Here is a 14,309-nt window from a genome sequence, read left to right as displayed (position 1 = left end):
TCTCTGCACACCACACATCTGTCCAAAACTTGATTGTGTTGCCCTTCCCTACTTTGAAGAACATGTTATTCCAGCACCATTCTGATTCTTTCCAAATCTCCTTCCAAACCCCTACTCCCACCGCCCCCTTAGTCTTCTTTGGCCTCCACCCGAAATCCTCCTGCCCGTACTTCACCTTGATCACTTGTTTCCAAAGATTATCTTTGTCACTAGCATACCTCCATATCCACTTGCCAAGTAATGCTTTGTTCAACAAGGCTAGCTTTCTAATGCCTAGCCCCCCTTTGGTCTTATCTGTACATACCACCTCCCAATTAACCAAGTGAGTTTTCCCCTCCATCTGTCCTCCTCCCCACAAAAAGTCCCTTTGCACTTTCTCAAGTCTTCTAGCCACCATCTTGGGCATCCTGAAGATTGACATTTGGTAGATTGGCATGCTAGCCAAAGTGCTTTTTATTAAGGTAACTCTTCCCCCTTTAGATATATATTGCCTTTTCCAAAGAGCTAGTCTTCTCCTGACTCTCTCTTCCACCCCGTCCCACATATAAGGCGCTCTATTGAGTACCCCTAAGGGTAGACCCAAGTACTGAGAAGGTAAAGAGCCCACCTTGCACCCTAGTTCAACAGCCAACTCCTCCATCCCCACCACCTCTCCCACTGGAATGATCTCACTTTTTGCAAGGTTAATCTTTAGTCCTGAAGCCGCTTCAAACCAAAACAAAATCCAACTTAAATGAGTTAAGTAGTCCTTCCTAGCCTCACAGAATATGATGGTATCGTCTGCAAAGAACAAATGAGAGATATGCAAAGGAGATTCACTACCGCCCCTTATGTTGCACCCTGATAAAAAGCCCCCCTCCACAGCTCTCCTAATAAGAACATCCAACACTTCCATTCCCATGACAAAGAGGTAAGGAGACAAGGGATCTCCTTGTCTAAGGCCTTTGGTATTAACATTATGGTGTAGATTATTTCAACTTGTAGGCATTGATTGGGTTCCCCACATAAGTTTGGAGAAGTTGATTATATTGTTTAGAGGTTATTGGGGAGTTACTTGAGGCAAAACTCTTTGGCATTGCATGCCTCACATTGATTTGGACCATTTGGTGGAAAGGGAATGTAAGGATTTTTAAGGATAGGTGGAGGACTTTAGAAGTAGTTTGAGACTTGCTTTTTTCTCCTCTTCATCATAATCCTCTACTAGTGAAGCTTTTGCAAATATAACTTTGAGCCTCATTCTACTATATTGGAACCTAGTTTGTAGAACCATGACGTTGACCAAGGAGACACTGCGTGAATGTATACCACCTTTAATGAGTTTTGTTAAGCTAAATTTTGATGGATGCACTTTGGGCAATTCAGGGCATTTAGGGATTGGAGAATTGCTTAGAGATCACTATGACAAAGTGTTAAGAGCATTCTCTAACCATGCAGGTTAGGTTTAGTCATTAGGTAGGAATTCTAGACCTTTTGGAAGGGTTGTTACAAGTAAAAGCTTTAGGTCTCTCAAATTTTTTAGTACAAGGTGAATTTGCCATTGTCATATCATGGATAGCTAAGAAAGAAAGAGGACCATAGAAGTTTCATGGGTGGTTGTACCAAATTATTGATACTTATTTAGAGTTTGGATGTTTGTTCTCTTAGGCTCCTTGCTTAGGCAATCAAGGGGTAGATGCACTAGCAAGACATGGAGTTAAACATATGGTTTCTTTTGTAGGAGATTTATACCTTTGTGAATTGTCACTAGGTTTGACTTTTTGAACTAGTATATGCTTTATCTGCCTTTTTTTATTAGACTTTGTATGGAGCATTGTGCACCCTTTGGAAGGATTTCTCATTCTTCTTTCTACTTAATATTTTAGTGCAATGAAATTTATGTTTCTTATCCAAACAAAAAAAAACAAGGTATCAAAGTTATGGTTAACTGGGGGTCTCAAGTTCGAGTCTCTCCTATTTATTTGATGTCTCTCCTAGTGTAGGTTTGGGGTCATGTGAGAAGGATGCTGTTAGCATGGTCTATATTACAGGCCTGGATCCTAAAAACTTAAATCTTTTTAGGAAAGTTGGTAGCTTAGATTGTCTCTCTAGGTTTGGACATAGGGCCATGTGAGAGGCAGGTTGTTAGCATGTTATACATACTGAGCCATATCCTAACAACTTAAACTTTTGAGGAAAGTTACTGGTGTAACAAGTTTATTGTTATCGGTACCGCTTTTCTTTCAGTATAACAAGCATTCTAATGTCACATAATCATCTCCCTTGTGTTTCTTTTGATTTTTATATGCTTCTAATTTTTTTTTTCTCTTTCTTACTCTCCTTGTTTACTTTTAGTGTTTTTTTTTTTTTTTTAACTTTTTCTCCCCTAGGTTTCTAACTTGTTCTAGATTTTTCTAATGTTTATTGGTTTTGCCTATCCATGTAGTTGCTTTGTTCCCAAGGTTATGGGGTTGGGTTATATTAGTTTTATTGATTGTCTTTTTCATCTCTAAATCTTTTGTGGGATTTTTATCACTGCACCTCTGTTGCATGTTTGGAAGATGATTTGTTGGATAACATATTCCCTATAATGGTAACAACTTAACAAGTTTTCAGATTTTGAATTTTGCTAGGTGTGTGTGTGTGCACGTGCCCGTGTTAAGCAAGTGGTAAGAAATGAACCAAAAAAGAAAAGGAAAAAAATGAAAAATCCCTATATTCAAAGGTAATATTTGATATTAAAAACAGAGAGAAAAAATTAGAATGAAAAATTGAACTTTTCTTTACCTTTTCTACAATAAATAACTTTTATTGTTGATAATAAATTACTACACTACAAAAGTGACACATATTAACTCTTTGTACCTTTTTATCCTTTATGCCCTGTCAGCCTTAAATGACTGTAACTGCCACAAGCGAACTGATTATCATGTTATATTTGGATTACTCTTGTCTGCGAATTCTATTTCGTAGGGATAGGGCATGTGTCCAATGTTATCTTAATCACAGGTGCCAGGGTGCCAATTTTGAAAATTACTGATCGTGGCACTGGAATTGAATGTGATATATCTGTCGAGAACAGGGATGGAATTGCAAAATCCCGTATTATCCGCATGGTCTCTTCAATTGATCATAGATTTCAGAAGCTAAGTTTTTTGGTAATATTTTTCTATCCTTCTAATACCTCGTTAGATTGACAGATTAATGTAGATAAGAACTGGCTTATAATATTAAAAATTTAACTTACAATGTCATTTTATGTTCTTCAAGATTGCCACATTTTGGTTTAGATTTACGTTTTCCCATGCTAAAGACTGTTTTCTATTAGAAAAATTATCAGCACCTCTTTTAGAGCTGGTTGAAGTTCTGCTCTTATTTATCTGGTTGTTTATTTACTTTGGGATTCATTGTTTTGCTGATTTGTTATTTGCCAAAGATGTTGTCCAAGTGGCAATTGACTGACTACACTTCATAAAGTGGTTGTTGAATGGGGTTGTTGTGAATTTATGAACTTCCTTGTGCAGATTGGGTTTGCAATGAGAATTTGGAAGTGAATGAGTGGGAAAATTGGGAAAGAGAAACCAAATGAATGGATTTAGCCAAGCAAGGGCAAAACTCTTGCTTTACTTTTTCTTATACTTTTTACCCCTTGAAATGTGTAGTGTGGTCTTAGGTTGTAGTTTGTTTTGGTTACGTTATAAGATGTTCAGTTAGTTTGCGTACATTCAGAGATATAGGCATATTTTTCATTTCTAATCAGTCTTTTGTAAATCCTGGAAGGATTTTTCATACTTGTCAAGTTCAATGCAATGGATTATCTTGTTTTTGCCAAAAAATAATAAATAAAATTAAAAGAACAAATGCATCTCAGCGAATATAGGAAGAGGTGATGAGTCAAAAAAGATGCTTTAGTGAACTAAAACTGGAGATGAAGAACGGTGTGCTTTGTGTAAGTTGAAAATTCTTAAAAGATACCAAAAAATGCCATAAAGAGTGGATTGTTCTAACAGAAGTGTTAAGGATACAATCAAAACCAAATAACTCATGATTAAGTTTGGTGTTGATGCCCTGGAAACGGGCTTTCACTTGTGTTTGTGCTTGTTCTCTTTGTGCTTTTTTGTTCTAACTGTTGGAAATACTGCTCTACAATCTTGTGGCTCATTTTCTCTTTATCACTACAGATGAAAGCTTGGGCAAAAGCACATGACATTAACAGTTCCAAAGAACATACCCTGAACTCTTTATCCATTATCTTGTTGGTTGCTTTCCATCTGCAGGTATTATTTGTTTTATATTTCTAGTGCTGTCCATATATGATGTTCACCAAACACTAGTTTCCCTTCTCCTCGAAATGTTATTGTGCCCTTTGTTTTATACATAAAGTTGTGTTGGAAAACAGATTTAATTTGATCCATCATTTTCTGTTGTGAACAGATAGTAAATGAGAAACAGAGATATTGGTTGACCTAGATACTATGAGCTTTTAGCTTGAGAAGAGACTATAGCCATCAAATGGAATATTAAAAAACTTCACTGGATTCTGGAATTAGTTATTGTGAATTTTTTGTCTTTCAATTGTAGGTTTATTTTATTTTAATTTATTTCTTTCCCTTTTTTTTTTCCTGAGTAGCCCTGAGTGTTAATGATCATCAAGAGAGTTACTGCTTCGCTGGTTGACCAATTTTACACTGCACCTATCCATTTATCTTCCAGTTTATCTTTCTGTTTTTTTTTTTTAATTTATTTATTTTTTCACTAATTAAATTTTGGTTCTGCAGACTCGAGATCCACCTATATTACCTCCATTCTCTGTCATACTTAAAGGTAATAACTTTAACACTCAATAGATGGGTAAGCATTCTTACTACTTAAATTTACAAAATTTGTATTATCCCTCAACTCTTAAGATTGGGACTTAGTTTGTTATTTTGTGTTTTCCCCTGATTTACATACGAAACACCATATCCAAATCCTAAACCTACCCCAAACCTATTCGAGCCATTTTCTAGCTTTCTTAGGGGTTTAAAATTTCATTAAAGAAATCATCACCTTGTTATTGATGCAGAAACAGCCTCTGGATTCCTGAGGCTGAGATCTGTTTTGCGAAAGAAGGTGGCAGGATAAGCATAGAATAGAGGAAAGGTTAAATGAAAAAGGGAGATTGATTGACAAAAGAGCAAGAGGAAACGAGAGTACATAGGCAGTATTTGCAGAAACAATTAAGCTCATCTTTCATCAGTTCCATAATTCTTTATTTGCTTTGGTACAACAGAACATATTTGGACTTTGGAAAGTTGATTAGTAGAGTAAGACTTCTAATTTTCAAATAAGATTAGGATTCAAAAGGCTATGGTGCTGAAGCCCACTTCTCCATGAGGAGCAAGGGAGGTGGTAGTTGCTGGTTCGCTGTGGAATCAAAGTCTTTTGAGATTTCGATCGACAATGTTGGGGGGAAGCTATGTGGTATCATCTTGGAGAGAAGCAGAAGCTTCTCCTCGTGGATTAGGTTTGGCGATTCCAGTTTGAGGTGCTTGCTAGAGGGGGGTGGAAGTTTGCTGCAGGGAGGAAAGGCTTGGGAAAGATGTAAAAAGTTGGGAAGAGGAGGGAAGGAAATTTAGACTGGAAAGGCGTGCTAACAAGGCGGGGAGGTTCATTCTCTGCTCTGTTTGTGATCTGGAAGCGAAGATGTTCTGTTTGGTATTTCCGAAGGGTAGAGGGATTCTAGGGGGTTGGGTTTTGCTGGCTGACAAGTTGCGTTCTCTTGGTGTTGTTACTCCTTTTGAAGACAAGGTGGGCTTTGGCACTGCAGGTGTTAAAGAAGGAAGGAGAGGTGAAGTTCAGGCTGAGAAAGAGGAGGAGAGAAGGTCTTTAGTTGAGGTTGCTAAGGTGAAGGCTAGAAGATTAGGAGATGCATTGTGGCTTCAACTTGGGGGTAGAGATTTGAGGAGTAGGGAGGAGCAATTGGGGCGCTATTTGGTGGGACGGTGGGGAGAAGCTGTAGCTCCATTTCCGGATTTAGCTTTGTTAAGGAGCACCGTCTTTGGAATTTGAAGGGGGGAGTGAGCTTTTCAAATTTGGGTGGTGGCCTCTTTTTAGCAGAATTTGAGGTTGTAGACGAGGTAGAGAGGGTGCTGAGAAGGGGGATTTGACACTTTGAGGACAAGATGTTTCATCTAGAGAGGTGAGGACCCGAGGTAGGATGTTTTTGGGCCAGAGTTCATGCAAATCAATGTTGGGTGAGGGCGGTGGGTCTATTGTTACACTTTTGGAGCCAGGAGGTGTTCAGGAAGTTGGGGGATAGCTGCGGAGGGTTTGTTGTTGTGGACGACGACACAACTAACTTCGACTAACTTCAGTGGGCCAGGATTTTAGTGAGGATAAAGGGAAAAGATCTACCTGGGTCGTTATAGTTGGTGGTGGGTTCCTCATTTTTTGCAATCTAAGTGTGGTGGGAAGTGCCACCATGGGTGTCAGTGGTGGCGCCGTTGTAAGGGAAGGAGTGGCCGAAGGTTAGAGATGAAGGAGAGGTGGATTCATGCACAGGGAGTAGCATGGGGCCTTAGTAGGTGCAAGCGCAGACTCAAGGGGATGGAGTAGTGGGGCTAAGTGGTGAAGGCAGAACAAGGTAGGTGGGTGTTGACTCTAACTTGCACAATTTGGGTATGGTCAGGGGTGTTGAGGTAGTTGCAGGAAAAGATGGGAGGGGGAAGGTTTGAGGAAAGTGGTGCTTTTTTAGATGATGGAGAGAGGTTAAGTGGGGAAAGAAGCGGGCTTAGAGCTTATTGGGCTTAGTTTGACAAAAAGAGGAGTAGTTTGGGTTTGGGAGCCTAGGAGTCCTATTTGCAGGGCCTTGTTGGGATTGGTCCTGTGGCCCAAGAGGGCTTTAAGGTGGGTCAAATCCTAAGGGTAATAGGGGCTGATGGGCTTGCGGGAATGGGTTACCCCAACTTTCTAGTGTTAAGTCAAGGGGACTCGACCTAGATGGCTGCTGCTAGAGGCTTAAAAGAGTTTAGGGTTCCTGAAGTTGAGATTTCTGATTTGGAGTGGAGGCTCGTCGAAGTGATTCTTGGTGCTTTGTCGATGGCTGAGGAGAGAGGAAAGTTTATAGTGGATGAGTCCTTGATGGAGGAAGCTACCAAGTACTCCCTTTCTGAGCCTCGCTCTTTTCTTAGCTTTGAGGGGTCGGGGTCCTCCTTCTTTCTTTAGGGGCTACAAGGCGATGGTGGTTGTTGATCGGGGCCTTGGGCCGCTCGAGGGCCCGACCTTTGTGACTGGAGAGGTTTCGGTTGACCCATTGAGGGTAATCTGGGTAGATGGGAGTGAGAGGGGAGTTTCGATTGATTTAGAAAAGGTGGCCAAGGTGCATGGTGGAAGAGTGTTGCTAACAAAAGATGTGGAAAGAGGTTTGGAGGAGGAAGAAGGGAGTGTTTTGGATTCGTGGATGAACGGTAGTTTTGTGAATTTCTACCATTGTCTAGGAATGCTTACCAAGGGTTTTGAGGGGGAGATTTTGTCGCTTCTGAAAAGAATGGAGAGGAAAAAACTCAAGGGCAATTTGGCTGGAAAAAAAAAGGAAAGTCTAACAGGTCTCCAAATCAGAGGGGGAATTGAAAAAACTTAGTGCTCGATGAATTATAGTGGTACTAGGAGGAGTGCGGGGGAACTTCAACTTGCTAACGGAAGTTGTATTTTGTTGGTGTTGAGAGGTGTGTAGGGGATTTTCAATTTGCTTAATGAAACTGAGAATTTTATCGTAGAATGTGAGAGGGGCTAATGATAGTGATAAGAGAAAGGTGATCAAGGCGTTGATTAGGGATTAAAAGGTGGATTTGGTCTGCTTGCAGGAGACTAAGATGTAGGAGATGTTGAAGAGGATAGTCAGGAGCCTTGCTGTGGGAAGATGTTTAGATTGGGGGGTTGTCAACTCAAGGGGAGCCTTTGGTGGTGTCTTGGTGTTTTGGGACAATAGGGTGTCACAAGTATTGGAGGTGGAAGTGGGGACTTTCTCAATGTCTTGCCGGTTTAAAAGTTGTGAGGATGATTTTTTATGAAACTTCACTGGGGCCTATGGTCCTATGTTGAAGAAAGAGGGAAGATTTATGGGGTGAACTAGGTGTTGTTAGAGGGTTGTGGGGGGCCCCTTGGTGCGTGACAAGTGATTTTAATGTGGTTAGGTTCCCTGTGGAGAGCAATAGGGGAGGCAGACAAACCTACTAAATGAGGAGATTCTCGGAGGTTATCAAGGATTTAGAGTTAAGGGATTTGCCTTTTGCAGGGAGGCTCTTTCACTTGGAGGGGTGACTTGAATAATCAATCTCATTATAGGCTTGATTGGTTTCTGGTCTCGGATGAGTGGGAAGGTCACTTTATAGGGGTTGTGCAGTGTGTCCTTCCTAAGCCGGTTTCAGATCATTTTCCAATCTTGCTAGATGGGAGAGGTGTGAGGAGAGGCCTAATGCCTTTTAGATTCGAAAATATGTTGTTGAAGGAGGAGGGCTTCAAGGATAAGGTGCAGGCTTGGTGGGAAGGTCTCAGTTTTAATGGGTTTGCTAGTTTTGTTTTGGCAGCGAAGCAGAAAGCCCTGAAGCCGTTATTGAGAGACTGGAATAGGAATGATTTTGGTAAAGTTGAAGCCAATAAGGCGTTGGCTTTGAACCAGGTGGACTTACGGGACAAAGTAGATTTAACTCAGCCACTTATTATTCATGAGTTGGAAGCTAGGAGAGGAGCAAAGGAGGATTTTAAAAAGTGGGTTCTCCTAGAAGAAATTTTTTAGGGACAAAAATCAAGGGAAGTACGACTTAGGGAGGGGGTATAGGAACACTAGTTTCTTCCATAAGATGGCTAATGCTCATAGGAGGAGGAACTTGATGACCCGGGTTAAAATCAATGGTTCTTGGTTAACAGAGGAGAGTGAGATTAAAGATGGAGTGGTGAATGAGTTTAAGGTTTTACTGTCTGATATAGGAGGGTGGAGACCCAACATTAGTGGTTTGTCTTTTGCAAGGTTGGAAGCTGTGGAAGTAGCTAGACTGGAGGAGCCTTTTTTTTAGTAGGAGGTGTTGGAAGCTTTTAAGGGCTTTTAGACTGGAGGAGCCTTTTTCTAAGTAGGAGGTGTTGGAAACTTTTAAGGGCTTTTCTAAGGACAAAGCGCCTAGGCCTGATGGTTTTTTATGGCCTTTTAGCAGTTTTCTTGGGGTTTTGTGAAAGAGGAGGTCATGGGTTTTTTTAGGGAGTTTCATGACCATTGTCACTTTGTAAAAAGTCAGAATGCAACTTTCCTAGTTTTGATCTCAAAAAAAGGGGGGAGCAGAAGAATTAAGGGACTTCTGGCTAATTAGTTTGGTGGGAGGGCTGTACAAGTGGCTGGCTAAAGTGCTAGCTAATAGGCTAAAGTTGGTGGTGGGTAAGGTGGTCTCTAAGGCTCAAAATGCCTTTGTGGAGGGAAGACAAATCTTGGATGTTGTCCTTGTTGCTAATGAAGTCATAAATTTGATTTTGAAGAGCAATGAGGGGGTAGTGATGTACAAGTTGGATATAGAAAAGGTGTATGATCATGTGGACTGGTCTTTTTTGCTTTCAGTTATGGGTATGATGGGATTCGGGGAGAAATGACTTCGGTGGATGCAGTGGTATATCTCCACAACTAGCTTTTCCATTCTGGTTAATGGGACTCCTTCAGGTTTCTTCCAAAGTTCTACGAGTTTAAGGTAGGGGGATCCCCTTTCTCCGTACTTATTTGTGATTGCTATGAAGGCTCTTAGTTGCCTTCTAAGGAGAGCCGTAAATGGGGGTTTTTTGTTAGCCTGCAAGGCGAGGAGTAGAGGTGGTGAAGGGGCTCAAATGTCTCACTTATTATTTGCTGATGATGCTTTGGTTTTCTGTGGGAGTTCTCAAGATCAAATGACGTGTTTAAGTTGGATTCTAATGTGGTTGGAGGCCATTTCGGGGTTGAGAATTAATTTGCACAAAAGTGAGTTAATCCTAGTGGGTGGTGTGGAAAACGCAAAGGCTTTGGCTGCAGAACTTGGGTGTAACGTTGGGAGTCTCCCATCCTCTTACTTGGGATTGCCATTAGGTGCTCCTCATAGATCCATGGCTGTTTGGGATGGAGTGGAGGAGAGGTTTCGGAAGAAATTGGCTAAGTGGAAGAGCCAATACAGCTCCAAAGGAGGGAGGATCACCTTGATTTGGAGCACTTTGGCGAGCATGCCCATTTATTTCATGTTTGTGTTTTCTTTGCCCAGAAAGGTCAGATTGAGGATAAAGCAAATTCAGAGGAATTTTTTGTGGGGAGGCGAGGCTCTTAAGTGAAAACCTCATCTTGTATGGTGGGGTTTGACTTGCCTAGACAAAAGCAAAGGGGGGCTGGGGGTAAAGTGCCTTTCTACTCTCAATAAGGCGCTTTTGTGCAAATGGAGCTAGAGATTTGCTAATGAGAGAGGGGCGTTTTGGAATCAAGTGAAAGGGGAAAGTTTGGGGAGGAGCAAGGGCGTTGGTGTTTCAAGGAAGTGAGGGGAGGTTATGGTGTGGGATTGTGGAAAGCAACTATGATTGAGTGGCGTGTTATAAGTAGTAGGCTCTCTTTTGTGGTGGGGAATGGTCAAAGGGTGAAATTTTAGAAAGATAGATGGTGTGGGGATTCACCTCTTTGTGTTTCTTTTCCCACTTTATTTGATTTAGCTGTCTTCAAGGATGCTTGGGTCAAAGATTTGTGGAGTTCCATTGAGGGAGGGGGGAGTTGGAGCCCGCACTTCTCTAGACCTTTCAATGATTGGGAGGTGGATAAGGTGCACAGGTTTTTTCTAGGCCTTAATAGGAAGAGAGTTCAGCAGGATGTGGAAGATAGGGTGCTTTGGAGAGAGACTAAATGTGGGAAGTTTTCCATTAAGTCTCTCTACAAAGCATTAGTTTCAGGCCCTATGGTCTCTTTCCCCTCGACTGTCATTTGGAAAGTTTGCATGCAGCCTAAAGTGAGTTTTTTTGGATGGGAAGCAACGTGAGGAAAAACTCTTACTTTGGACCAACTTCAGAAGAGAGGATGACCTTTAGCGAATAGATGCTACCTTTGCCAAATGTACGAAGAATCAATTGATCACATTTTTCTCCATTGCACCAATGCAAGGACTCTTTGGGCGATGTTTTTCTCTCTTTTTGGGGTGCTGTGGATGCTGCCAGCCACAGTTAAGGCGATGCTTTTGGGCTGGGTTGGGTCTTTTGTGGGAAAAAAGAGAGAGAAAGTTTGGAGAGCAGGTCCATTGTGTATTTTTTGGACGGTTTGGAAGGCAAGGAACAAATTTGCGTTTGAGGAAGAAGTGCTTTCAATCCAAAGACTTAAGACTTCTTTTGTTTATTTCCTTTGGTCGGAGACGAAATTGTTCATTAAAGATGGTCCCTCGACTTTACTTGATTGGGTGGGAACCCGTTGAGGGTGCAGTTCCCTTTGCACCTTCGTTCTTGGTAGCTGATTTGTTCTAGCTGGGAAGCAGGGGGTGTTTCTTCTTTGTATACTTTGAGCCGTTGTTTTGTCGGCTTTTTCAATACAGTTTTTCTCTTTTACTTATAGGACTTCTACATTAAAGCCAACTTAAAGATTGGGATCAACCTTGAACAATAATGATGGTAAGAAGTTAGTTTCAATTAATTTTCTGTTTTATTACAGCAACAACACCAAGATACTCAATTGGTGATAATCATATGTTCAACCATGGAACTCAAATCATCCCATTGTTATCAGTTAGATATGGGATTGAAATAAATAGGTCCTTGGTGCTAGTGGCCGAGTGTCAGCCCCTTAGCCACTTGATTCAGACCCGGAGAAATAGGCCTCATGGGTAGGCCTTGCACCCATGAGAGCCTAGGCGGAAAGCAAGGAAAACCTGGAGGTTTGGTGGTTCAAACCCTAGGAGCTAAGTGTAGGGATCGGGGATGCGTCAGGCAACCTGAGAAGATTTAGGAATGTCTCGTCGAGTGTATCTTGCATTAAAGATGATTAACAATTCAGGAGACTTGGTCGTTAGTATTGTCGGAGTTTGCTTTTTGATTGTGGGCGGAAAAGGGATCCGACGAATCGCGAGTATTTGACGAGCCAAGCTATCTGGGAAATCTGAATCGTTGGCCACGGATGTTCTCCGGATAAGCGTTACTGAAGGATCCGGACATGTCTACCCGGGGAAGTTGAATCGTCCTCCTCTCCCATCCGGCGACAGGCGCCAGATGTGAGATATCCGGAGAATGTGGAACGTCGGCCGGACAGAATTCCGGATGTGAGATATCCGGAGAAGGTGGAACGTCGGCCGGACAAAATTCCGGATGTGAGATATCCGGGTGGAATGAGTGAGAATTTCCGTCCGGGTGGAATGAGCGATGCCATGTGTCGCAAGGGGCCGTCTGCGTGTCCAAAGGAGAGGGAGCCACGCGACACTTTTTAGGGAGGATCCCACAGTGGGTGGTTGTGCAAGCAGTTTAGGGCGGTTCTGGGCGGTTGCATAACCACCAAGGGAAAAACTGCAGGGTGAGTCTTTTAAAAGGGCTCCTGCAGCCTTGAGATGGGAGAGAGGGAGAAGAGGGAAAATAATCTCTGAATGCTTGGGATGTAAGCATGGCTCTCTGACTCAGGGAGGCAATTTTGTATCTTGTAGTTGAGATTAATACAAGTTGGGAAGAATTTCCTGTAACCTCGTTGTGTCCCTGTTTCCTTTGATTTGTTGTTGCTGTGTGTGTGTTGAGAAGGCTGGGAAGGAAGGTTGGCTAAGGAAGGGTCCTTAGCACCGCGCACCAGGTGAAAATTTTAGGGTGATTTTCGAGGGTGTGACACCGAGTCACTACTTGGAAATTTGAATTACAATAGGAAGATCAAGTGACTATATCATATGCAAAATTTTCCCTTCTTAGAATTACCCTTTTGTCAAAATTGTTATGTATTTTTGTCATTTTATCAACTACTACTTGCCACATATGTTTAATTATTGTTTGTTTTTAGTGTGTGTTTGGTAAAACTTAATATTTATTATTTAATGATTTAAGTTGGCTTTAAGCTAAATCGTCCTTAAATTGTTAATTTAAAACTTATACTTTTTTTTCAGTTCGAGTATTAAGGTCATTTGGTAAAACTAACTTAAATTTTATTCTTAATCATTAAATTGACACATTTACCCTTGTTAATTTCAACTAATATTTATCCTCATTGATTTTAACTTATTTATTTTCATTAGTTTTAAACAATCTATTTATTTATAAAACATCCATATTTAAAGTATGGTAAATATATTGCAATAAAATATTTATTACAAAAAAAATAAGTAATGGATGTTGAATCATAATTTTAAAATATAATTTCATTAATGTGGGCAAATAAGGCAAAAAAGATTGGAGATTAAGAATAAATTAACTAATTTGACTTAGATGGTGTTTGTTTTTTTTACTTAATTTTCAATGGAATTTAAACTAAATAGTATTTAATGGTGTTAAGTATTAGGTTTGTTTTTGTAATATTTTATTTATATTAAACATTAAAAAGTAAAGTAAAACCAACATATTACTTTTTTCATTTAGAAAAAGTAAAATATTTTGACTTTTTTTATTCAGCAAGAAATTTATAATAAGTCATGAAAAAAATAAAAAAACAAACAACTTAAAAGTCTGAAAGCAAATTGTTTTCGACAAAAAGCTAAAAAAATGAATACCCTTTTAATACCAAAAAGTTAAAAATAACTTTAAGTTGTAATATTAAGTCATTTTACCAAATATGTTTAGTCTATATAATGACTTAAATCAAGTTATTAAGTCATATTAAGTCATTAAGTTAATTTATCAAATACTCTCTTAGTATTGGTCCTGAAGTTGCTATCTAGTAATAATAGTACTCCACTCTGATCTTTTATCTGGCCTTGGAATTTCAGATGGATCTGATATGGAAACTGTTACAAAGAATGTCATTAATTTCTTGGGTTATGGGGAAGTGAATAAAGAATCACTTGCTGAGCTCTTTGTTACATTATTACTCAAGGTAACACCTGTAGCTTCTACTTAGAACAAAGTTCCAAAATCCTTTAGATCTGCCAATTGCCATCTGAAAAAATTGAAGCCACTGCTGTCATTTATATGATAAGAGTCATTACATGTTATATTGTGAAATGTGATGCCTTTTGATGGTTCTTCTTGCTGCTGCAGCTTCAATCAATTGAAACACTTTGGTCCAAAGGCCTCTGTGCCAGTATATATGATGGATCTTGGATATATAAAACATGGGATTCTGGTGTTGGTTGTATTAATGTAATGCTCTTCTTCTTTACAATATTGGAGTTCTCCATGTTCCTATGGACATGCTGATA

The 14,309-nt window shown here is 40.3% G+C and overlaps 1 protein-coding gene across 7 annotated transcripts in view; it reads left to right on the top strand.

Moving 5' to 3' along the window:
* Window positions 1-14,309, top strand: part of LOC100247367 (protein HESO1) — a 37,337-nt gene that overhangs the window by 19,054 nt on the left and 3,974 nt on the right. For 6 of the 7 annotated variants that reach the window (XR_009466277.1, XM_010654656.3, XM_010654654.3 and 3 more), the window contains 5 exons: window positions 2,950-3,134; window positions 4,158-4,253; window positions 4,755-4,800; window positions 13,878-13,984; window positions 14,149-14,250. Coding sequence is in view for 6 of the 7 variants with exons in the window: in XM_010654656.3 (XP_010652958.1) it covers window positions 2,950-3,134; window positions 4,158-4,253; window positions 4,755-4,800; window positions 13,878-13,984; window positions 14,149-14,250 (536 nt within the window). In the remaining variant the exon portion in view is untranslated. The remainder of the gene's footprint in view (window positions 1-2,949; window positions 3,135-4,157; window positions 4,254-4,754; window positions 4,801-13,877; window positions 13,985-14,148; window positions 14,251-14,309) is intronic. The other variant, XM_010654655.3, reaches the window with a different exon arrangement.

The sequence above is a fragment of the Vitis vinifera genome, chromosome 7, assembly GCF_030704535.1.
Source record: "Vitis vinifera cultivar Pinot Noir 40024 chromosome 7, ASM3070453v1".
Lineage (NCBI taxonomy): Eukaryota > Viridiplantae > Streptophyta > Magnoliopsida > Vitales > Vitaceae > Vitis > Vitis vinifera.
Note: the sequence above shows the minus strand (reverse complement) of the source record. Positions and strands in the feature narration are given on the sequence as shown.